The following is a 25891-nucleotide window of genomic DNA, read 5'->3' on the forward strand; positions in this document are numbered from 1 at the left end:
TAATAATATTTCAAAACTTGATTTATAAAAACCTCACGGCTATATTTTAGACAGTGGCATTTCTCTTTTTCCAAAACTAGAAGAGAATTTTGGTCAAGAAATTTGGAATTTGTTTTTTTCTGCTGCCAGATATTCATTATTTGTCATCTACTTACCATGAATATTTAAGATTGTTCATCATGTAATCTGAGGGGATTCATATACATACATATATTTCCCATAGATTCTTAATCTATAATTTCTATAGGTTTTACTATATGTAAATATAAATAAATAAATGTGCATATAGTATTTGAATGACAAAAGAGATAATAAAATGGTAAAACTAATTACAGCAATTACACCCTCAGGTCAAATGATTTAGAGGCAGCAGTAATATAACCAATCCATTATATTATTAATAAGTCACATGTAAAATTAATAATGGGAGGGGTTTCCGTAGTATCCACTTAACTCTAGGAATCATTAGCATAAAGAGAGACATTTATTTCTTACATAAAAAACATTCTGACCTCAATACTACATATTTTAAGTTATATGTAATAATATACACATTCACAAATCAGTATTTTTAAAAATATATTTTGAATTTTTCCCCTATTTATGAAAATAGCTTACACAATTTGGAATAATAAAATAATAATAGTTGTGGACAAAAATGGAATATGAAAATCTCAGTAGAGTAGAGGATGTTAATGTTACTAGTGCCCTGAAGTGAACTGATTATTGCTGACTGAACCCTGCATTTAGAAATTAGTCCCCTGGTAGTTTAGGCCAAAAGAAAGAAAGATTGCTTAAATTCTGTTTATTCAAGTATCAGATCCTGTTTCCACACAGGTAGGATAGAAATCACCAGTGAAAAAAATTCACTTCATTTAAAATTTTTGATTACTCATTTATGTCAGGGAGTTATACTATATATGGTAATTAATTTAAGAATTCTAAGCATTTTCCTGTATTTATTACTTGGCATAAAAGAACCAAATTTATTTGTAGATGTATACTTTTCTTTAAATGAACTTAAGGAGGAAGTTTTTGCAGGTACTCTTTTATAAGGAACCACAAGTGCTATGAAACAAAATCTGTATCTATAATTTATTAAAACTCACAAAAATATTATTGAAGGGATAATTCTTGATTCTAGTCCACTGCAAAACACTAGTGTAATAACCACATAAGTGTGTGCTAAATTCCTTATGCAAACAATTTGAATATTTATATGTGTTTGTCTGCTCATAAAATACATATTTCGCCAGTCTGCTTCTGCTTCCATCTTATCCCCAAACACCTGCCCTCAGCCATGCTTTTATTTCCCTTATCTGAAGCATGATTACTTCCATTTCAAAGAGGTAATCTTAGTTACTTACAATCAATGAGATAAAAGATTAACCTCTGAAATAGCCATAAAAGTATTCTGTCGATAGCTATTTTAGACACAAAAGTTACTCTATTGAGAAAATATTCCTTAAGAGCCATATGCTTATAAATATTTCAAATCAATATAGGGGAAACAGTACAATAACATGTTAGAATAAGTTGAAATGAACATACTTTACAATGAAGTGAAAACACTAAATTTACCAAAAAAAGTTAGCAGTAAACATTGACAAGATAAAACATAAAAGATGACTGAATGATAAGCAACTTGATAAATATTTAACCACATACTTATATTCAAGTTGGTCATATGATTAAAATATATAACATTATTAATTTCTCTAACACAACTGTGCTAAAAGCCAAGGTATTACTCCTAAGGACAATGGCAAAGTCTGTCAACTACCAATCTGCTTGCAAGAAAGATGAAAAAATAAGCAACCAAATCAGAGTGTAAAAATGACAAGTTTTCATGTTCTAAACTTCCAACATATTTGAAAGTTTCTTTTCTCCTCTTAAAAATCACCACCAGGTGATCTGCTACAGTTCACATGGAGTTAAAAAAATGTGAGCACCCCTGTTTTCAGAGCTGACAAATTGGACACAAAATAGATAATAAAATTGTCACCAATACCGTGCTCTTTCTCACAAAGCCTTAACATCAAACCTAACTCTGGAACCTCGTCAGCAATTACTAAATACTCAAGTATTACGTCAATCGTAAAAGGCAAGACGGGAGAAGCACGAGAGAAAAAAGCACGTTACCAAACTGCCTCCGTAGTCCTCAGGGAACTTGTAGACCGGGACCTTGGCTTCATAATGATACTCATTTTGAAATAAAAAAAAGGAGAAAAGTCTTTTGATCAATACATTTCAGCTGTCTTTCCACAAAGACGGTTGTAAATATATTCCGTCGCTTCCAAGGAGGGCTGCTTGCAGAAATCCAAAGTTCCCGGAGTCCAACGCCTGCTCCCAGTCCAGAACATAGGGACGCTTCTAAGACACAGGAATTCTTCCCTTGTTCATACTGAATTTACTCCAGTACTGGGCTGTTCGGAAGTGACAGTCTTTTTTTTCATTATTTGCATTGCCAAGGGACGAACTGAATTTTTGAATCTATTCTTCATCTGGTCACAAGGAAAACCAACGCAGTGAAAGAGCCACTTGATCTTGTCTATTTTTGCAAATCCTTAGTAACAGGTTTAAAGTTTTCCAGCACTCGAAAGGTCTCAGGTAGTGTGAAAGGAAAAGAAAAAAAAAAAAAATTGCGAAGGACTGTAACCCCGGGAGCTGTCAGGGAAGTTCCATTTCAGGGCGACCACAGGAAAACACTCTTCTCTGGGGATCCAAGAAATCAGCGAGGGAACAAAGCTCTTCACTTCGCTGGGCCCACTGCTTTACCTGTGAATGTAATTTCAGTCGTGTCCCCTGCTTAGAATCTGACTCCAGGCCTTTGTGAATGAGAACTATCATTCAATCTCTCGCCAGGAAGAAACTATTCTTCAAGGGCTCTCTGACGTCTGTAGGAAGGCAGTTCAAAACACCGCAGGGAAGTGAGAGAGGAAAAAAAAAAAAAAAAAAAAAACCGACCAGGGCGTCCAGCCCCGCCTTCTCCTCAATCGCTGAAATTTACAAAGCTAAGGCGCAGACCGGGACTGCAAGCCAGCCGGGCAGACCTCTCAGAACAGAAAACCATTTCCTCCTCTGGGAAATGAGGTGTCTGTTATTCAGGGTAAGATTCTCTGAGCACCTTTATAGGGAACACACCCAATTGCCATTGAGATGTTTGTTAACCACCCTCTTCCAAGATAAAAAAGAAGTAATTTTCCTCAAAAATCCTGCACTGAAAAATAAAATTTCTTATCAGTGCAAAGTTGAGAGAACTTTGAGGATTTAGCAGCTGTTCATTTGAAGCATATTTAACGAAATACCATGCTCTGGGGCTAGTTGTAGAGATGCAAATGCTTCTTAAAAGTTCAACAGAGTGTAGCAGGCATCGGTGCATCAGGTTGTTTTGCCAGAATGTTTAAACCAAAAAATCTAATGCATTATTGCTAGACAAGAGACTACATGTACTGAGGCTGTTCCCTTGCACAATGTTGTCTAAATCTTATTTCTTTTTGAAAATTATATGCAAATTTCATTGATTTCTATGCACCAAGACTCTGGGTTTGCTAACTCTTAACAGCTCTTCAGTGAGGAATGAAGCTCATATCATATGATCTTAACATCACTTACTGTAAAGACCAGTCCCTACCCCACCTCCTACATCTGAAATAAAAACTATTCTATTACAGTAGATATAATTTAAGCTGATTGGAATTGCCCCTGAGGGAAGGAGCATTTGACCACCCTGGCCATCCCTCCGAACATTTGCACAGAGTTGAAACATGCCAACGTCAATTATTTTGGAAGTGAATTATCAAGCAAAAATAATTTAAGCATTCTGATTCCTTAAATGATATTAGTATGTTCATTCTCTAGTCTGACGTGAACTTCGTATTTACTTAGCATTTGGAGGCAGGATGTTGAAGTGCAGTTGTGACCCACCCAAAGGACTTGGAAAATTAATGTAGTAAGGCATCCCGCCAGAGGCTCTGGCTGCTTATTACAACAAGCCCTTCAACTCCTCCTCTGGTCACGCTTCAGGGTGCATTTGTGATTTAGTCTCTGCTCAGTGACCCCCAGGCCTCTGAAGGTAAATGCCAATCAACTGGTTTCCATATAGTCATCTCCTTAAGCTTTTCAGTTTTCCTATGACTGCTCAGGGACAGTCGTGTATTCCTAGCTCTGTGGCATATTTAGTGTATTGACGGCACTTTAAGGCAGGTTAACCAATCACATATTTTAGGAATTCAAAAAAAGTCTGTGAGACTATTCATTTTTGAGGGGGAGGGGGCTTATGGGAGGAGGCTTATCTTTTTTCTCCTTGGATTTTTAATGTGGGAAAAGGAAGAAAAGAAGCAGAGTAAAAGTAAGCAATTACTATTATTTATTTGAAGCACTGCTCTCTTCCATGAAAGGTCTATCAGATCTCTTCTGGTTGTCATTTCAGAAAAAATACCGTCAATGGTCACAGGATGTAATGTCTGAATAGTATATGTTAAACTCTCCTGAAATAATCAGCCTTGTGTTCTACCATCCCCCAGAAAGTTCTGTCCCAGTGAGATTACTTAGCTCACTGCCACTCCCTCCGCTGTCACATACACAGAAGAGGTTAGTGCTTCCTGGAGTGCTATTCCTGACTTGCTCAATGTTCCATGTATTCCAAGAATCTACCTCTGAAAATCCTAGCCCACTCATTGGGTATCCCCTGAACATAGTATAATAGTCTTATAATGACTCAGATATCACTTCTGTCCCCCCAAAATATAAGTCTAAGTGGGGAACCTGACAGTGTATGCAACTAACCAGAATACTCAAAACTTCTTAGATCAGTACATCAAGGTTGCCATTACAGAGAAAGAAAGATACCCAATATTATCAGGCCATAGAGACTTAAATTTTTAAAATGTTGCTTCTACCCCTGATATTTAAGGTAGGGGCAGTATTTAACAAATGAATAGTATGATACTTATACAATATTATAGTGTTTCCTCCATTCTAAGGCAATTTTTCACATGAACATTTATGAAATAATGTTTTGTAATCTGTGTCATGTATATTTTTCCTCTGAAAAGCTTCCCAGGATGGAGCAGAACATGCATTTGATCCATTATTTATTATTTATAGCATTCTCTTGATGTATTGAATTGTATAATATTGTACAAACTCCTATTTGACTATTGTCACCACAACATTTCAATGGACTGTACCTCAGATGTGTAGGTTCATTGGGGACATCCATCTATATATATTGTTGAATCAAACCACTATATAGATGATACTTTCTGAACTTCACTTGGTCACAACATCCACAGTTTTGTCACACTGGCATACTATCTATTTTGTGACTTACTTGATATATTTCTTCACTGACTCAAATTTAAATAACGTAAGTTGATAAGATAACTTTATTATTTTGAAATGCTCTGCCCACTTTCAAATCTTCTTATTGTCAGATTACAATAGATATCCAACATTTTCTAATTAGTCAGGAGCAAATTTTGAGAACCATGTCTTAAACTAATAAAATATTTAGACCTGTCAAATGTGCTTACATGACCATGGAGCTGAAGTTTTTTTTTTAGTTTCCTGGTATTCTACATTGTACTGTAACATTAACAAGAACAGGTCACTTTAAATTCTTGTAGCATTTCCTTGTTATTGAGGAATAACTTGGTATTTTTCTTATCTGGAGGAGACTTTCAAGCAGATTTTGAGGCTTTTCTCTTATCTTATTACACTTGCTAGGTATACAATTGGCCTCAAGGATTTTCCTATAGGCATGAACCTCCTTCGAACTAAATTCCTTAATTCCTGAGGAAAAGCCCAGAGAACTGTTTTGAAGGCTTCTGATCTTCAGGCTTCCTACCTCTTTTGTAAAATGTCAGGTTACAATAATAATCATCACAATTTTGATGTGGTCCCTCAGCTTAATTTTGCTTTTGTTACAATTCTTTTGGTATTATATCCAAAAAAAATAATTGCTAAACCAAGGTCAAGGAGCTTTGTCCTATTTTTTTCTAAGAGTTTTACAGTTTCAAGGCTTATATCCATTTATAATGCCTTTAATCCATTTCAAGTTAATTTCTATGAGCAGTATAAAATAGGGGTCCAGTTTCATTGTTTTGCATGTGGATGTTCAGTTTTCCCAACAATATTTATTGAAGAGACTATCCTTTCCCCATTGTTTGTTCTTGGTGTCCTTGTTGAAGATCTGCTGATCATATATGCATGGGTTTATTTCTGGGCTCTCTATTCTATTCCATTGATCTATGGGTCTGTCAGCTTCTATGTCAGTACCATACTGTAATTTTAATATTTAGGTATTGCATTGAGTATTTGTATGAAACTAAAAAGCTTCTCCACAACAAAGGAAACCATCAACAAAATTATTTTGGGTACTACACCAATCCAATGTAGGAAATGAGGGACAGGGCGCATCCCCAAACGAAAAAGCAATTCTTGGACACCAGCAGGGTGTTTGAGAATTCAACCCGATTCTGATACTATCTACCCCAGACATAGTGTTAAATTCCATAGGTTAAGCTCTCAGTCCCAAAAGGTTGCTCCTCCCCTGCACTCTTCAATACTAGTTGCAAGTCCAGGTTGTTACCTGTGCTTCTGACCCTCCTTGGACTTGATTAATTTCTGGCTGGCTCACAGAATTTAGGAAAGCCTAAATCACTAGGCCATGTTTATTATGAAAGGATATACTTCAGTAACAACCAGATGGAAAAGCTGCATAGGGCAAGATGTGGGGAAAGGGCATGGTGTTTTCAGCTCTCTCCTTGCATGTCACTTTTCCCCTCTTTCCTCATGTTCACCAACCATAAAGCTCTCTGAACGCCATCCTTTTGGGTTTTTTATGGAGGCTTCATTACAGATATGTCTGATTAAATCATTGGCCACCGAGGATTGATTTGACCTCTAGCCTGCCTTCCCTCCCCAGAGGTCCTGTGGGGTTTGGGGGCTGAAAGTTCCAACCCTCTAATCACAGGTGTGGTTCCTCAGGTAACCAGCTCCCTACCTTTAGGTTACCTAAGGGCTTTCTGAAAGTCATCATATTAATATAACAAAAGACACCTTTATGACTCTTATCACAGGAAATTCCAAGGGTTTGAGGAGTTGTGAGCCAGGAACCAGTGAACAAAGACCAGATGATTATAAGAAACATATTTTGGTCATCTGATAATAGAATGAATACATTTGTGTGCCACATTATAACCTTTAGTTCAATGACAGACCATATATATGACTGTGATGTCATAAGATTATAATGGAGCTAAAAAATTTCTGTCAGTGAGGTCCTGAGGCAATTCATTACTCATGTGTCTGTGTTGGTGCTGGTATAAACAAACCTGCCGGTTGTATAAAAGCATAGCACATATAATTATGTAGAGTATGTACTTGATAATGATGTTGATTATACTATATTTTTAAATTTATTTTAGAGTGTACTTTTTTACTTATTAAAAAAAGTTTGCTGTAAAACAATATGCTATGATAGGCTGGCAGCAACCTTACGTAGGCCCTGTTTATCGAGTCTTTTGATTGCATAATTTTCCCTTATGCTTGTTATAATTTCATGCTGTTTTATATAGTGACATACTGTACAGGCCTGTAGCCTCGAAGCAGAAGGCTATACCATATGTCCTAAGTGTGTAGTAGGTTATACCACCTAGGTTTGTGTAAGTGCGCTCTATGATGTTAGCACAATGACAAATCACCTAGCAATGCATTTCTCAGAACATATCCCTTTCATTAAGCAGTACAGGACTGTATATATTTATTATAAATTACAATATCAAGAAAATGAAAAGACAACCTATAAATGTGAGAAGATATTTTCAAATCACATATTTGATAAGATGTTAATACCCAACTCATACAACTCAATAGCAAAAACAAAAAAACATAACCCAAATTGTACAATTAAAAAATGAGCAAAGGACCCTAGTAGACATTTTTCCCAAAGAAGACATACAAGTGGCTAACAGGTACATGAAAAGATGCTTAACATCATTAATTATAAGAGAGATGCAAATCAAAACTAAGAGGAGATATAACCTCACACTTGTATTGATGGTATTTGTCAAAAAGACAAGATAAAACTGGTGCAGATATGGAGAAAAGGGAACACTTGAGGACTAGTGGTGGGAAGGTAAATTGGTATAGCCACTATGAAAACATTATAGAGTTTCCTTAAAAAATTAAAAATCAAACTGCCACAGGATCCAGCAATTCTACTTCAGGGTATATGGCCAAAGGAAACAAAGTCACTATCTCAAAGAGATATCTGTGCTCTCATGTTCATTGCCGCACTATTCACAGTAGCCAAGATGTGGAAACAGCCTACATGTACTTCCACAGGTAAAAGATGATGTGGTGTAAAAATACAGTGGAGTATTATTCAGTCATGGAAAGGAAGGAAATGTGGTATTTGTGACAACATATTGATAGATGAACCTGGAGGATGCTATGCTAAGTGAAATAAGCCAGACAGAGAAAGACAATACTATATTGTCTCACTTACATGTAGAATTTAAAATGAAACGAAATGAAATGAAATAAAATAAAATAGAAAAAATGTCAAACTCATAAAAACAGTGTAGAATGGTGGTACTCAGGACTGGAGGGTATTGGAAATGGAGAGATGCTGGTCAAAGTGTACAAACCTTCAGTAGTAAGAACAATAAGTTCTGAGATCATGTCATAAGTTATAAAAATGTCTAATCACTCCATTGTACACCTGAAATTAATATAATATCTATCAATTGTAATTGAAAAATAAAAATTATTTATAAAAATAAGTTCTGTGGATCAAATTTATGGAATTGTGACCCTAGTTAATACTGTATTGTCTACAGTACCCACAATATGCTAAAAGAGTAGGTCATAAAGCGTTCTCGCCATACACAAACAAATGGTAACTGTAAGGTGATGGATCCATTAATTAACCTGATTGTGGCAATCGTTTCACAAAGTATGGGTATATCAAATCATCACATGTGCACTTTAAATAAATACAATTTTATTTGCCAATCATACTTCAATAAAGCTCGGGGGGAAAAGAAAGGAGAAAGACTGACAATATCTTACATGTTAGAATATCAAAAAGCTAGGAAGAGAATATCCAATTATACTTTAACGGTGTAATAAAATAAAAATGAAGAGAGTATAAAACAATGTAACAGAAAACATAAAAATAAAAATAATCAAAGCCAAAAGCTGGTTCCTTGTAAAGAATAATAAATTGACAAATACTAAGCAATACTAGTCAGGAATTAATTTGAAAAACATAAATTGTCAGTTCCTATAGACATTTAAAAATAATGAAAATATATTATGATCAACTTTATACCAATAAATTTGGAAATTTAAGCAATATGGGCAAACTTCTTAAAAAACACAACAAAAGAAGTGGAAAAACTAAGTCATTCTACATTAATTAGATTGAATCCATATTGAAAGTCAATTAAAAACAATAAAGCTTTCACAAATAAAAATAACAATAATCATGATTATTTAATAATCACCTAATTACATTATATATTCTTTTTTATTGTTCATCACAACAACCCTGCAAGTTAGGTGTGCTAATACTAGTTCTATGAATAAAGAAAGCTGGTAATTTGTTCAAAGTCACATCACTGGTGACAGGAAAAGTATATATCTGATGTGTGTGATGTGTGTCTGTGAGAAAGAGGAGGGGAAGGAGGGGGAGGGGAGAGGAAAGAGAAGGAGAGTAAAAATTGCTACTGTGTTCTTGGGAATTCTTTCTCAGCCATCCACCCTCTTCAGTTGGGCAGCGGCAATGAATGAATAGCCATTAAAAATGGTATGTGTGATTTAGAGGTGTAATAATGCATATATTAAATAGCCAGAAAATAATAGATTTTCCAGATATAAGGATTAGACAATCTGACTTCACTGTCCTTGTTTCTTATTTTTAGGCCCATAAACGTTATGAGGAGAGTATATGAGGCGGGACCCCAAACAATCCAGAATTTATTTATAAAACATTGTGTATTTATTCTCACATGTTTAAACTTCAGTTGCCTTCAAAGTAATCTTCATTTGATGCAATACACCTATTGAGACATTTTTTCCACTGCTCAAAACAGTTTTTGAACTCGTCTATTATGATACCTTTTAGCACTTCTCTGGTTTTTGTTTTTTTTTTTTTTTCATCTCTTCCACATCAGCAAAATGTTTCCCTTTGAGGAATTTTTCATCCAGGGAAACACAAAAAAGTTGCTGGGGAAGATCAGGTGAATAAGAGAGGGTGGGGCATGGGCGCCATGCTGTTTTTGGTCAAAAGCTGCTGAATACTCAGTGCGGTGTGGGCAGGTGCGCTCGTAAATCACCCATCATGAAATGGGCAAGAATGTTGAAAGAGTCTTCAATAAAAAATTCACTGAAGCCGACTGCAATCTCTCACAGCGTCAGCTGGTACAGTGATACAGATGGCTTCCCAGAACACTCACCTGGCAGGGGGAAACCTGTACTACAAGGGGCTTGCCCTCCAGAATATAATTTCATTCCTTTGGGTCTTCCCCCTCATATATGACCATATCATGAGTCTGCTATGTAGAAAGTGTAGTAAGGCCTTTAGCTATACTCATAACATGGGAAATAGTGGCTGGTTTTTACCTATACAACAGATGGAATTTTCATTGCCTCCTTAGGTAATACTGGCTAACAAATGATCATTTTGAAAATTAACAATATGTGAGACCTCTGACCATGTATAGATTTCAACATATGTCAACAAAGTACATTGTCTATTGAAAGGTTCAGAAAAGTAGGTTTTTAAAACTAGAATAAACATTTCTGCATAGGATCAGTAATGTTGACAAGAAATGTATTTTGTAATTGACTTTCAGAAATTTGCACTAGTTCAAAATATTGAATTTCAATGAAAACATGGTAGAGATCAAATAAACTATCTAATTTAAAATTTCAGAAGTGTTCTCGTATTACCTTTTTTTTATAATAATTATATATTTATGTAATAAAAGGATTTTTGAAAGAGATAATAAAACAACTAGAAAAATCACATTGCCAAATAAAGCCCTGTTTCTAATATTGTGAGATGAATTGAGGTTTTCATTAAAATAGGATTTGGAAAATTATTGGAAATAAATGCTATCAGAATGTGCTTTAATGATAAATTAATACCTGATGCAATAGACAATGAACAAAGTTGATTTATTAAAAAGCAAACATTCATTGGGTCTACTTAATTTACATTTGTTTAATAATACTTCCCCACCTATGTTAAAAGTAATAAAATAAACCAAGCAACTCAAGCAATTTCCCTTTAACCACTCACTATAAAGAAGTTTCATTTAATGCAAAAGGTCTACTATTTGAGACAATCCTATTAAGGAAGGTATACAGGATCACTTTAAAAAGTAGCTTTTGGAATCACACTGTCTGGGTGAAAATCCAAACTCCACTAATGACTAGTTTTTGATCAGGTTACTTAAACTTCTCTAAGCCTCAGTTTCTTCAGCTATAAAATGAAGATATGATAGAGTTTTGTGAGGATTAAATGAAATGTATAAAACCTTGGCAAAGGATTTGGCATATAATGAGGGCTCAATAAATAATATCTCCTATTAAAAATAAGCTTTGTGAAATAAACCAGTCAGAGAAAGACAAATACCCTATGATTTCACTCACATGTGGAATCTAATGAACAAACTGAACTGACAAGGAAAATGGGGACAGATTTATAGACAGGGAGAAGGATGACAGCTAATGGTGGTGATGGGGGAGGGTTGGGGCCTGAGGGATTAAACAGAAAAGAAAAAGGACTCGTGGACATGGGCAACCGTGTGGTGATTGCTGGGGGAGGGAGGGAAAAGGGGACTAAATGGAATGGAAAAAATACGATAAAGATTAAAAATATATAAAAATTAAAATAAGTTTTAAATTCAATAAAGACTAAAAAGACAAGTTTTAGAAGAGAAGTTAATGAATATAGAGAAAGGCAGGTTAAAACTTCAAAGTATGTTACTACAATGCTTTGATTAAAAATAACTGTTTTGTGTTTAATCTTAGTTTAGACCATGATCCCCTGGCTCCCTTTACACAATAGATTGTAAATAGTTTTCCTGTCTCCTGTCTTACACATCTAAGGTTTATTCTTTCTATTGTCCTTAGTTATCATTCAAAGACACATATATTAAATCATTAATGTTAAATTAAATGTTAAATTTCCTGTTTAAAAACCTCCAATAGCTTCCTATTCCTTACAGAATCAATTATAGCCATTTTTTGTGTGTTAAATAAAAACTTCTACCATTTGGATGTGTATGGAGCAAAGGCAGAGAAGACTTTTTGAATATTTTTCACATTCTGATATGGAGTCAGAGTCAGCTGTGACATTTATGTCAAGTGCTATGTCAAGACTGAGGTAATGGGGTGTAATGGCAACACCCTTGGGAGGGGCCCGGACTATCCCAAACCACAATCTGGACACTTGGACAAGGACTGCACATGAACACTAACATGAGTGGGACCTCTGCCCATTGCGGGTTATAAGAATTCAGAGCTCCGACCATTCAACGCACGAGCTGGGCTGTACCATGGGACACCCTTGGAGCCCTGCTGGATTTCCACTCTACCAGATGTGTGCTGCCACTGTCGTTGTCTAGCTTGTGACCGATGTCTACCTCTCCATCTACGGACACTGCCAGTGACTGGACTCTGTGCTGGACACTGGCTCTGCTTGCTTCTATTATGTCAGCTCCCCACCTCTCTGTGTAACCTGCCTGTGACTCCATTGGCTGATTGAGGAGGTCTCCCCTAATAAACCTGGCATTGTGGAAAAACACAAATGTGTGTGAGTGACTTTCTGGAGGTGCTCTCTTGCTCGTGACAATATGTAACCTATCATTCAGCCTTGCCCTTGATGACTAATGTTTCATACCCTATAATGGCAGCCACATAATCCTATGTGCCTTGCCCAAAATGTGCTGTTTCTCTTGCCTGGTGAGTTCTAACTCCCTTCTCTGAGAGTAAACGTCCTACTCACACTTCAAGATCTAACACAGTCAGCTAACTAACTCAAAGACAAACTTAGAAGTTTAGTCTTCTTGGCTTCATTCCAATCTGTGAACATCTTGGGCTAATTTTGATTATTGTTATAATTATTATGTTTTACTTGTGTGTAATGTATTTATAGTGTTGGGCAGCACACAGTGGAAATTATAGGGGCATCGGTGTTCCATAGCCACTGTTTAGCCACTGATTTTGACTGTGACCTTTGAAAACAACTTAATCTAAGATCCAACATCTTCTTCTATAAAATGAGACAATATATGCAACTATCTTCCTTCCAGGGCCATTCTGGGGTTAAACGAGAAAAGATGTTGCCTCATCTGCAATCTCAAGCTATCACTTTTGGATCTTTGCACAAGTGGTACAGGAAGCATTATCCTTCTTCCCTTTACTTCTTTTCTATTTTTTCTTCTCAGGAATGAAGTCAGAGGTAAACTCCAGCTGCTTTTCAGGGCCAGCCAACTTCTAGATTCTGTGCTAATTCCTCCCAAAGTGCTTATGAACACCACAATGTGATCCTCTCCTCATCTGGCTAAGGGAAAGGGATCCTGGCCCCACAGTGTTGTGAGTGCTTAGAAAACAGGGGGTGAAGTTTATTCATCTTTGTATTCATAGGACCTAGCACAATATCTGTCTCATAGAGTGCTTGCTTAACAACAAAATAAATGTTTTCTTTGGTCAACAGTGACAGATAAGGCTTTTATAATATTTCTTCCCCTGGGCCCTTTTGTGGTATTTGCCTCATGGCTGAAGTTAGATTTCAGAAGTTGAGGCTTGCCTGTCTTTGCTTTTATAGCTTCTATCTCTGAAAGCTATTTGACATTTCTTTTACCAAAACAGAGTTCCTATATCCTTATGATAAAAATTTTCTTCCAAAGAAAAAGAAACTGGGTAAGAAATACACTGGAAGAAGTCTTAGACAGGCATTGAGCTGGCCCCAGTATAACTGTTAAGGAGGGAAAGATTCTTTCACAAGTATTTAGGAGAAATAGACTTAGTCTGGAGAAGTTATCATGTAATGTGCTATTCAACCTAGATAGAATATTTAAATTCTAATAGGGACTTTTTGGAAGCTCAATTCAAAAGAATGACTTTTCCAGAAAGAGTTTCCCCACATTTTGGCAGGACAACAAGAGGGTGCTTGTGGCACCTTATAACATCTGCCAGTCAGTCACCCATCTGCCTATGAACAAGATGGCTGTGTTTTCGGATGGGAAGGCTACACTCTGGCCAATTCCCTAAGAACCTGTTTGGAGCCATTGTAAGTGTTTTACGTATATTAGCACATTACTTATGTATCAACCACATGAAGACTTTATATACCCACTTATCAGCCGAGGGAACTGAAGGAAGAACTAGACCAGAAACCAGGCCACCTGGTTGCAGAGGAAGGAATCTGAAAGTGACAGGATGAGTTTCCATTCAGTGAGTGCTCACCATGTGGCAGCCACTGGGTAAAGTGCTCTGCATGTGCCATCTCATTTAATATCGAAAACAAATTCATGAGTGAGGTTCTATAATTTCCTCCACCTAAGAGTTGAGGAAACTCAGGTCTAGAGGAGGTTAAGTAGCATGCTGGAGGTCTTAAACTGGGAATTAAATTTGCCTGTTAAAAGAGCCAGCTGTCTTCTGAGGAACACTAGGACCTTAAGAAACACAAATAGCATTACAAATAGCATCTCAACAGGAAAATGATTTAGAAAAATTCTTGTTAAGCAATTCTTAGACAAAGATGATAGAACAAATAAATTGTTCACCTCTGGTCACAGGTTTTTGTTTGTTCATTTGTTTTTTAATGGACACGACATTGAAATCACTAGGAATTAATCACTAGTTTCATTTCAGAAATTAAAGTTTAAAAATATTTCAAGCATTTAGATACCAGACTACAGGTATACAACAGTAACTTTTGAAAAAGAACACACATTTTAGTTTTACTATGTTATTTCTTTTCTCAAAAAGAAGACTAATTTTCCTTCCTTACTCAAGAACAATTTCTATAGTTATATTATAGTTACAGTTAAATTTTGTTTTTGGAACAGATAGCTCCTGTATAAGGGACAGGAAAGCAGACTTAGATACTATTTAACCTGACCTTGAATATCAATCTATGCTCTTCTGGAGAGAAAGACAGCCTGTTCATTCCGGACATGCAGTGAACTTTAAAAAAAAAAAAGAAGTGTGAACAACACTTAACTGTGCTTTTCAGAACTACTCTAGTGTGTTCCCTGTGTTCTTAAAGAGAATGGTTTGTCAGATATTTTTGCAAAAAAGTTGACTCTTGAGGATGATAATTGGTAGAAGTTGCCTCATAGAAAGTTGAAGGCAAATGAGCTACAAGAGATAATGCCAAAATTCTCTCCACTTTCAGGGAAGATGGTTGAGACTATGAAAAAGTTCTCCCCCACGAAGTCCATAGAATTTAAGGCTTCATTCAGCTGACAGTTCTTCCTTGAGTCAGCTTCTCCCAGGACCTACTTTATTCTTTGGTTGACTCAAAGACTTCTCTGCATATGGTTAATCTTTTTCTTAAGAGTTACATTACAGTAATTCTAAGTTATAATTAAAGTACAGTGATTTAAAATACCAATAAAATAAAAAAAATAAGTTATTGCAAATGGGTAATAGCTTAGACAAGGCTGTTTGACCCCTTTATAGGCCCCACTACACATCATATCCAACATATTAAAATGGACCCACTTCTCACATTATACAATGTTTTTGCTATAAAAATCTAGAAAAGATCTTTATAATTTTGCTTTTGAAATTATTTGGCTACTATTGAGCTCATTTAACTAATGACTGGTCCTGATTTCTCTGAAATCATCCAGTATGCTTGAGAATCTTTGTGAAGTAAAAAATATTCAGCCCACAAGTTTTTCTTCAAATTTAATAAAATTTTTATGAGTATTTATTGGACAATGACTAAAATTGACATAATGTTACACTTTTAACATTTGATTAAATTTTAATCACAATTTTATAGTTTTCTTTTTGTATTTTGGAATCAATGACTTTATTTTTCAATTCTCAAATATTTTCATAGGCCCATAAAAAGCTCATGGACTCTGGACATGTACGACCACAGTATGTGCCATGGAAATGGAGCCCTGGTGCTGGAACCTGGGTGGAAAAGGATTTCTGGGAAAAAGTGATTCATGCAGGAGATCTATTTAATATTTCCGGATAATGTGCTATTTCCTGTACTATTTTGATAATTATGAGTTATACTTTACTTTGCTAGTGGGGTGAAGTAAGGCATCAAACATTCACTGCTGGGACTCGCGCATGGTCCAGCTCATGCTAGATATCACAGATGGAAAAAAAAAAAAAAAAAAAAAAAAAAGCTCAAGATCTGGTTGCTGCCCTTGACAACATAATAGTTTAGTTGGGAAGAAATATATTAGTCTCCTTAAGGTTTTCTTGATAATAACTGAACACATGAGATTGTGAGATAATGAATCCAGGGTTCGGGTACTTCAATGAACAAACTAAAACAATAATACTGTTGTCCACTTGCACCAAAATCATTTGTTAAATTGTCCTTTAAAATACCTGACTAGTGACTTATGAACTAAGATAGTTTCTGGGTTCCAGCATTCTTCCCATATGGAACAAGAAGTATTAAAACCCTGTGAGGGCTGCCTTTGTTTATACTCAGTCCCAGATATAGCTTTGAACTGGGGTTGGCTTTCACATAGTTGGAGAAACTGGGAACATGAAGAGAAGATTTTAGCCCCAAGAGAAACAGTATATTTGAATTGAACACTCCGATCCCCATTCTGCTTGATTGCTTCAGTGGATATGGACATCTTTCCTGTGAAATGAACTTTGTTCTCTAAGAATAAGTGGAATGTATTTGAAATAGAATGGGATATGCAACGTTTTTTTCTTCACTGTTGTTGTTACTAATAGGTCCTGTAATGGAAATAACATGGGTTCAGTAATACTGAGGAATTCTTGCTCTTTTATAACTATGCTTGAGTGACTCTCCTGACTCAATGGGAATCACATGCCACTGGGCACAGTCAGGCTGCAGGGTGACCGTAGTTTCTAACAGAGGATGATGAGTCATCATTTCCCCCTAAGTTCTCCACAACATGGAAAAAATCACTACCATACTTTCCTGTGTTGGAGAAATAAACCAGTAAGCAACCTGTCTTCTACTCCTTAGAGGTCATTTTCAAGAATATTTGTCTTCAACTATTGCTTGACATGATTGGGAACAGAAGAAATATCTATACAGATTTTCAACTCACCCCGAGGAAATGCCTAAGAGTTTTGTTTTTAGATTATGTAAAATAACTAATTGTAGAACCAATGCTGATCTTTGATTCTGGCATGAGGAGAGACCTAAGTAGAAGCTGCTTGTTGGGGTGGTGTATTTCACTGAAAATCATTGAAAGGAATGAAGAGTAAAACGCTTTTGTGTGAGGGGTCATTTTAGCAGGGCTGATGCATGTGTCTGCACCAGCTGTTTATTGCACAACTACAGGGGGAACCATGTACACAAACCTCAGTGTGAACTGTGTCTTTGCAATTACACAAAATGATAGCCCTACCTTTTTGTTTCTCAAATGATGAGATAATGAAACTCTATTTTCCATCTTTAAATAGATCCCAAAGGCTCAAGTTGAAGCACTGAGGCTAACACACCGAGCTATGCAGAGAAAGCAGTATCAGATAGTGGTTGGAAATACCACAGAGTCAGGGTGGCAAGGCGTAAATCCCAACCGGGCCCTGTACTCCAGTCATGTTGCTCTTCCTTTCTAGGCCTCAGTCTGCTCATTTGTCAAGTGGGTATAATTGGGGTGGCTGGGAGAATTATATTAAGTGATGTTGATAAAATGCTAGAACAGTGTTCAGCACACAGTCAAGGACTCAAATCAATGTTAACTGTAATTATTTAAAAAGACACTATTTCTCTTCTGTTCAACTGTTAGAATGCTGGAATGAATAAAAAATCACCACATCTGTATTTTTATGAATACGCTATTATTACGTCTAGAAGGAAACAATTTCTATGTGTCCTTTAGGACTGAGGACTAGAAACCATTTAACAGGATGCCTTTGGTGGAAAATGAAAAACAGAATTTTGTGACTGTCATTAAAAAGGAAAAGGAGTTTAAAAAGATTGTAGTAGTGGTTGTGTGCTAGATACTTTCAAATGTAGTTAACACTGAAGGTTAACAGAAATTCAGACATCTTCAGATGTTGATGGAAAATGATAGGCATTCCAAAAATAAATGTGAGCAAAAGTACAAAAATACTATTGTGCCCTCTGTGCTGTTTTTTGTTCAGGTAGCACTGAAAGCATGGGAAAGGGTCACTGAACCGCATGAAGATTTTTATTGGGGAGATCGGGCATCGCTAAAAGCCCTTCTTTAAGGAAGTGTGGCTCCACCCTCTGGAATGAGAGCCCAATATGACCAACATTTCTCATTTGTAAAGACAAGCTTAAAACTATATGAGAATCCCTTCTAGCCTGCAAAGTTTCTTTTAAGAAATCATCTGACAGTCTTATGGGAACTCCCCTATAGGTAACTACTTTTCTCTTGCTGCTTTTAAGAGTCTCTCTTTATCTTTAACCTTAGGCATTTTAATTATGATGTGTCCTGGAGTGGGCATCTTGTTTGGGATTCTCTATGCTTTCTGGACTTGCATGTCTACTTCTTTCACCAAATTAGGGAAGTTTCCTTTCATTATTTTTTCAAATAGATTTCTGATTTCTTGCTCCTTCTCTTCTCCTTCTGGCACCCCTATGATGAGAATGTTGGACCCCTTGAAGTTATCCCAGAGGCTGCTTATACTATCCTCATTTTTTTTGGATTCTTTTTTCTTCCTGTTCTGATTGGTTGTTTTTTTGCTTCCTTATGTTCCAAATCATTGTTTGATTCTTGGCTTCATCCACTCTATTGTTGTTTCCCTGTAAATTGTTCTTTATTTTAATTAGTGTAACCTTTGTTTCTGTTGAATCTTTTTATGCTGTTGAGGTCCTTGAGCATCCTTATAATGTAGTGTTTTGAACTCTTCATCTGATAGATTGCTTATCTCCATTTTATTTAGCTCTTTTCCTGGAGGTTTGTTTTGTTCTTTCATTTAGGCCGTGTTTCTTTGTCTCCTCGTTTTAGCAGCCTCCTTGTGTTTGTTTCTGTGTATTAGTTAGAGCTGCTATGACTCCCTGCCTTGGTAGCGTGGCCTAATGTAGTAGGTGTCCTGTAGGGTTCAGTGGCACTGCCTCCCCTTATCACCTTCTCCCCCATAGTAACATCTTGCAAAACTGTAATATGAAATAAAAACCAAAATGTTTTTCTACTCTTAAAAATAGAATGAATAAAATAGCCAATAAAGAGAAGCATTAATAAAATTAATCTGTACTATAAAAATAAATAAAGTTATATGAGAGATCTCATTTTAAATGTTGATGTTAATTCAAAATTAAAAAAAAAATAAATTGTTCGGTCAACACTGTGAAACCAAAGAAAAAGCGTTCGAAATGGGGGGTGGTTGTGTTACCAGATTTTTTTTAAACCCCTGTTTACGGCTTATTTACTGTTTTATTAATCTCAAAGAAACTCCTTTATGCAGAGTGGCTAATACACCAGTAGACTAATTTGAGGTATTTATATTTTAATAGTAAGTATAGTAAATAACAATAACAACCCACTGGGATTAAGTTCAAATGGTAAACATTCCAGGCCTTTAACAAGGAAATTTTTGGAGAATAATTTGTAATGAAATGGCAAGTGCCTATTCCACCCATGCATAAAACCAACCAGTCCTACTGGACTTGCTGTTTTTAGAAAAAAATCTTCATTGTTACTCTTTTGCTAATCATTAACCAAAGTCTGAGTGACTAATTGAATGACTAATTTGGTTATTTAAACAACAGAAGGTGGAAGGAACCTAGCATTTACTTAACACCTACTATCTACTTGTCTTTTTTTCCCCCATTTGGTTCTTTATATTTTCTCTTCCAATATACAAAACAACTCTTTAAGGTAGCTGTATTTATTCCTTGTTATGTAGCTGTAAGTTGATATTTGAAGGGGTCATGCCTGATTCCTTTGAACCATGCTCTCTTTTTATACAACGAATGTTGATGTTGCCAAATATTAATTCAGGAGGTGGTACAATTAGAAATCAGTAACACACACACACACACACACACACACACACACACACACATGGATTTGAAAGCAAGGTTAAATTCACTAGGCTAGACAGGGTCAGCTGCCATATGACAATTAAAGGAAAAAATTTTGTGCTGATAAAGAGAACCTTTTTCACCTTAATTTGAGTCATCATGTATTAATTTTAGGCACTGTATATGCATTGTACAGTGCATTTTAGGCACTGTATATGCATTGTACAGTGCATACATTAACTGGGACCTCACACTTCCTTAAATCTATCACAAAAATAAACAGAGTTGGGAGTACATTTAAATGTAAGTAGGTGACTTCCCTTTCAGGTTTTTCTAAAGGAGAGATTGGGGTCTGATGGTTTTGGAGTGAAGGGGTCAACAGAGATTAGAGGGAGATTAAGGGATAGCAAAATCTGTCCTGATTTCAAAGAAAGTTAAGGGTAGAAGGTTAAAAATAAAACTAGTTCAAATATTTCAATGACAGCTTTAGCGTTAACAGTGTACAAGGGAACCTACCAACACTTTGACATTTCCACAAGTGTACATGTGTCCTTCCAAGCAATATTAACTGTAATTATCAACCAATACAATTTATAAATCCCAAATGATTAAATACCATCTGTTTGGAGTAGTATCACATTCTTATGAATGAAAATGGGTCCATAAAACTCACTTCAGGGAGTTTACAATAAGAAGAGGGAATAGATAGTAAGAAACATGTGCCTATAAAAACCACCACATTGTGTTTAATTCACTTCACAAGTCATATCATACATGAAATTTTATTGTTCTTCACTGTAGATCTCACTTACTAGAACAGAATTTCAATGAGCACAGGAATTGCATGTCTTATATCTTCCTGTATGTTCCGTAACTAGAACAGTACCTGTCCTATAGGAAGCACTCAATAAATATTAGGCAAATGGATGAATAAATAAATTTTACAATAAGAAAGTAGAGGAAAAAAATCTTTGTGGGACGGGTAGTCAGGGAAGATTCAAGGAAAGAGGATGCCAGATACAGAGCATGAAAGCTGGTAGATAAGAGGCCTTGCGAAGAAGGGCATGGACCAAAGGGACAGGCAAGGCCTAAGAGATGTTTGCAGCAATGTAAAGTGTTATTCCACCAGTAAATCTTGGTGAAGAGATTGGGAGTATATGAATAAAACACTTTTAACAAAATTGGAATGGGCTCCCTTGTGGTTGCTGGGAGAGGAATTTATGTGAGGAGAGATACTGAAGCTTTGGGTAGAAGACTTCGCAGCAGAAACGTGAATGGACAACCAGGTCCTGAAGAGTAGGTGGGACTTTCATAGTTCCGTCTCTCCTTGGGATTCCAGGTCCCTGTTTGCCTTGTTGCTGAAATGATTTAAGAAAATTTCTTAAAATCCTTGAATTAATCATAGATAGAACTATGCTTTTTTCTTCCTAAATCAAGAGAAAGCTCAGTTAACAACAACGGTTATTTCGTCTTTTATGTGAAATCACATTTCAGCTGGTAGGGAAACCATTGTTTTAGCACATAGCTCTAAGCGGTAATTGAGAGTGACATTTAAGAATCATTTTCTTCAGATTTCAGATGATGATCACTTTGTTTTGCAAGTTTATAATATGATGTATTTTTAAATCTCATTTTAATTGAAGAGCTTGTAGAAAAATATCTTTAAAACTTACCCTATAGAAGTCCTTAATGCAAATGGTAGTCTCCCAAGAACTGTAAGTAAACATATGACTGTACATTTGATTTTGTGATAAATTCAGTGAACTTGCTTTATACTTATTAAGATCATCTTTGATGTTACATATTCAAAAACAATAATAGTTTTGTTTAAATTTTCAACACATAGGACAAAATTAAGGCTTGATTCAAAATACTTGTATACACATGAGGATGAAATTAACTCAGTGTCTCTGACCATCATGAGGGTGAGGGGCCTGGTATTGGTGTCCATGAGGTGCTTTATTTTGGGGTGTGTGTGTGTGTGTGTGTGTGTGTGTGTGTGTGTGTGTGTGTGTGTGTGTTTGCTTTGTTTTTAACCTGCAAGTCTCTACCTACAGGCTATTTCTGGTCATAGTTACATGCTTGGTCCAAAGAGAAATAAAAAGTGATGGATTGTTAATAAGCCCCAGATACCAGCGATAGATGGGGGAATTGGTGGGTAAGTGTTGAAGCTTCCTCATCCCATGGATGGGATAACTCCGGGGAGTGTTCCACACATAATGTCTTGCTGAGTGGGATTCAGCTCCACTTGCCCACTGACACAACTGGCTTGATGATGGACGATTTGTATCCTTCCACTCCCTGTCTCATTTTCCTACTTCTTTACTCATGTTTCATGAACTTCCTAAGTAAACTGCTTGTACTTGTTGTCTCAGGGTTTACTTCTGGTGGAATCTAGACCTATATATGCCTCTTCTCCTATTTTGTAATACCAAAGATGACTTTTCATTGGGACTTGGAAACTATCGATAAAAGCTGATTCAAGCAAGATGCTTATGCTTGTTTGTTCTTTGCCAAACACCACAATGTTACCATTTTACTTTAATAAACTGGCAAGTTTTCTCAAGTCCCTCTTTTCTTTCTCTGTATCCCTCTTCTTTGTCATTTAGCCTTTTTAATCTCTGGTAAACACACATGAAATAGGATGCCATGGGTAGGTCAGTGAGAAACATTAAAAATTATACGTATATTACAGATTCACAGTGTTTACCACATGAAACAAAGATACACCTTATTATTTGCATGTCTTAAGGGTCATATGGATAGATCATATGTTGGCAAGCAAATATGTTATTTCTAGAAGAAGTAGAAATGTTAATTTATTCACCTGGGCCAAAATTGGTATTGCTCTGAATCAGTGTATTTCCTGACAGTGCAAACCAACACATGCAAACACATACATTTCTACATGTGTGTACTTGTTTGACAAATATCCCTTAATAATCTGAGTACACTAAAGGTACTGTTGATCAATCAACAATAAATCTAAATTCAGAGTTAATGTCTTAGTCCTATCCATATGCCTTTCCAAAGTTTGACTGTCTTACGTTAAAAAACAAACAAACCTGGAGCTACCATGGATTCATATTAGGTTGGTCATTAGTTAACACTATTTAAAAGCCAGATTTGACAGAATGATTCCCGAATCTCCAATTATTGCAAGCAAGTATTTTAACCCGAGGAGAGGACAAGAACAGATTGTTTTTCAAATGTCTGAGACCAGTAAATGACCTTTCTGACTTGTTTTCTTCCCAAATCCCTAGGAAGGAAAAAGCCCAGTGTGAAAAGGTGAGGAAGAGGGAGGGGACCTAGAATTTTGGTGTGATTTTGATCCCCATTCTGCTGAGTAGGATTAGGAAGGAGTTTAGAGGAGGTTTGAATGAGACAGAGAACAAGAGCAGGGGTTGGGGGGAGAGAAACTAAGAAAGAGACTAAATTAGAGAATGAATAAAGGTAAAATGTTTTCAGACCTTTCACAATGACTTAAATATTTGGTCAAAAGATGCACAAACCTTCATATTATGAATGCTTGTAGCTTGAGAGCTATGGGACTTTGCAATCATAAAGGTATATCGGGGATATGAATTTAGACTTGAAATTTGTATAACTATAAAGTTTATGAAATTTTGAAAAGATGTTTTATGATCACTAAAACTTCTTCTTTGAACATTTAATGTATTATTTTTAATGTTATAGACCTAGCTTAAGGTGTTGATGATAGGAAAACGCTCCTTGATATTGGTCCTGGTAATGATTTTTCGGATATGGCATTCAACGCACAGGCAACAAAAGCAAAAATAAAATAAACAAGTAGCATTACATCAAAGTAACACGCTCTGCACAGCAAAGGAAATAATCAACAAAACAAAAAGGCTACCTAGTAAACAAGAGAAAATATTTGCAAACCCATACCTGATAAGGGATTAATATCCAACATATATAAGGAACTCATATACTCAATAGCAAAATAACAACAACAAAAGTCTGATTAAAAATGGGCTGCAAACCTGAATAGATATTTCCAAGGAAGACATACAAATGGCCAACAAATTCAAAAAAGGTACCCAATATCACCACTCAACAGGGGAATACAAATTAAAGCCACAGTGCCATACTACCTCATACTAACGGATGGCTTTTACCACTAGACAAGAGATAATAAGCATTGGCTAGTGTTGGAGAAAAGGGAACCTTTGTACATTTTTGGTAAAAATGTAAATTCATGCAGCCATCATAGAAAAGAGTATGGAGATTCCTCAAAAAACAAAATTGCTGTATATCCCAATAATCTCATGACTAGGTATATACCCAAAGGAAATGAAATCATTATCTTGAAGAGATGTCTGTACTCCCATGTGCACTGCAGCACTATTCACAATAGCCAAGATATGGAAACAACCTATGTATTTGTTGATAGATGAGTAAAGAAAATAAATGTGGTACATGTGCACAATGAAATATCATTCAGTATGAGAAAGAAGGAAATCCTGCCATTTGCAGTGACATTGATGAACTTGGAGAGCATCGTGCTAAGTAAGCCAAAGAGAGAAAAACATACTGTAAAATCTCACTTACATGTGGAATCTATTTTTAAAAAAGTCAAACTTATGAAAGCTGTGAGTAGAAGAGTAGTTTCCAGGAGCTGAGGAGGGTGGGGAAAATGGAGAGATGTTGGCCAAAGGGTATAAACTTTCAGTTATAGGACGAATGAGTTCTGGAGATCTGATGTTCAGTATGGTGACTCTAGTTGATAATGCTTGTATTGTAAACCTAAGAGAGTAAATCTTAAGTAATCTTACCACTCACACCAAAAAATCAATCAATAAATAAATAAATGGAAAAAAAGGTAACTAGGTGAGGTGATGGATGTGTTCATTAAATTGACTGTGTACAGGTATGTTGATCAGATGCTTTCATTAAATTTTATAGTGTGTGGGTATATAAAGACATTACCTTGAACCCTTAAATAGATTCATTTTTTGGTTTTCCAATTATACCTCAATAAAGCTGGAAGAAAGAGATGATCACATTCTAGAGCAAGTGAGCACAGGTATATTTTGGGTTAGAAATGGGGAAGAAGGAAACATATAAAGGATTATATGCTTCAGCAGGTTACAACATCATAAAGCTCAGAGTAAATTTCCATCTTGCTGCTGATTTTTGTATATAAACTGTACTCGGATGGGCAGAAAGAGCAGTGAAGAAATCATTGCAACTTATGTGGAAGAGGAAAAGGTTATACCCAGTTAATTTTTAAAAACTACCTATTAATTTACCCTCAGACACAGCCCTGCATAATGAATTCTGGAATGGGGTTCATGTCAGTTCCAGTTGTGGATGGAAGAAGTGATCTTCACCAAACTTAATTGATAATGACTGTGAAACTTGGCATGGTGACCGGACTGAGGTAAACAAGATGCCATAATAACCAGTGGACACCTGTCTTTCCAGCTCTATGAAAACACCTGCCACTTTACACGTGAGCAGAGGTAGAGAAATGAGAAAACCTGTCCTTAGACACAAATTCGGAATCTGATGCCAGGCTTCAAGTGCTGCTATCCTGTCTCAGTGGAGTATTTCCAAATCTACTCTAGGGATTGAGACTGTGGTCACTCAAGAAATGCTGGTCACGGCCTCGGTGCTACAGGCAGGCACACACCATTCCCTCAGCTGGCAATCCATGCTGGTAAT

At 36.1% G+C, this 25891-nt stretch overlaps 1 protein-coding gene across 2 annotated transcripts in view; it reads right to left on the bottom strand.

Annotated features, from left to right (window-relative positions):
- PDE4D (phosphodiesterase 4D) overlaps window positions 1-25891 on the bottom strand; it is a 318702-nt gene that overhangs the window by 251098 nt on the left and 41713 nt on the right. Inside the window, exon 1 of one of the 2 annotated variants that reach the window (XM_090276286.1) lies at window positions 2143-2222. The exons of the other annotated variant lie outside the window; for it this stretch is intronic. Coding sequence (XP_090132412.1) covers window positions 2143-2207 — 65 coding nt within the window. The 5' untranslated portion in view covers window positions 2208-2222. Of the gene's footprint in view, window positions 1-2142; window positions 2223-25891 lie in introns of those variants that run through there. 2 annotated transcript variants of the gene reach the window in all.

The sequence above is a fragment of the Furipterus horrens genome, unplaced genomic scaffold (genome assembly GCF_987537825.1).
Source record: "Furipterus horrens unplaced genomic scaffold, mFurHor1.1.pri manual_scaffold_5, whole genome shotgun sequence".
Classification (NCBI taxonomy): domain Eukaryota; kingdom Metazoa; phylum Chordata; class Mammalia; order Chiroptera; family Furipteridae; genus Furipterus; species Furipterus horrens.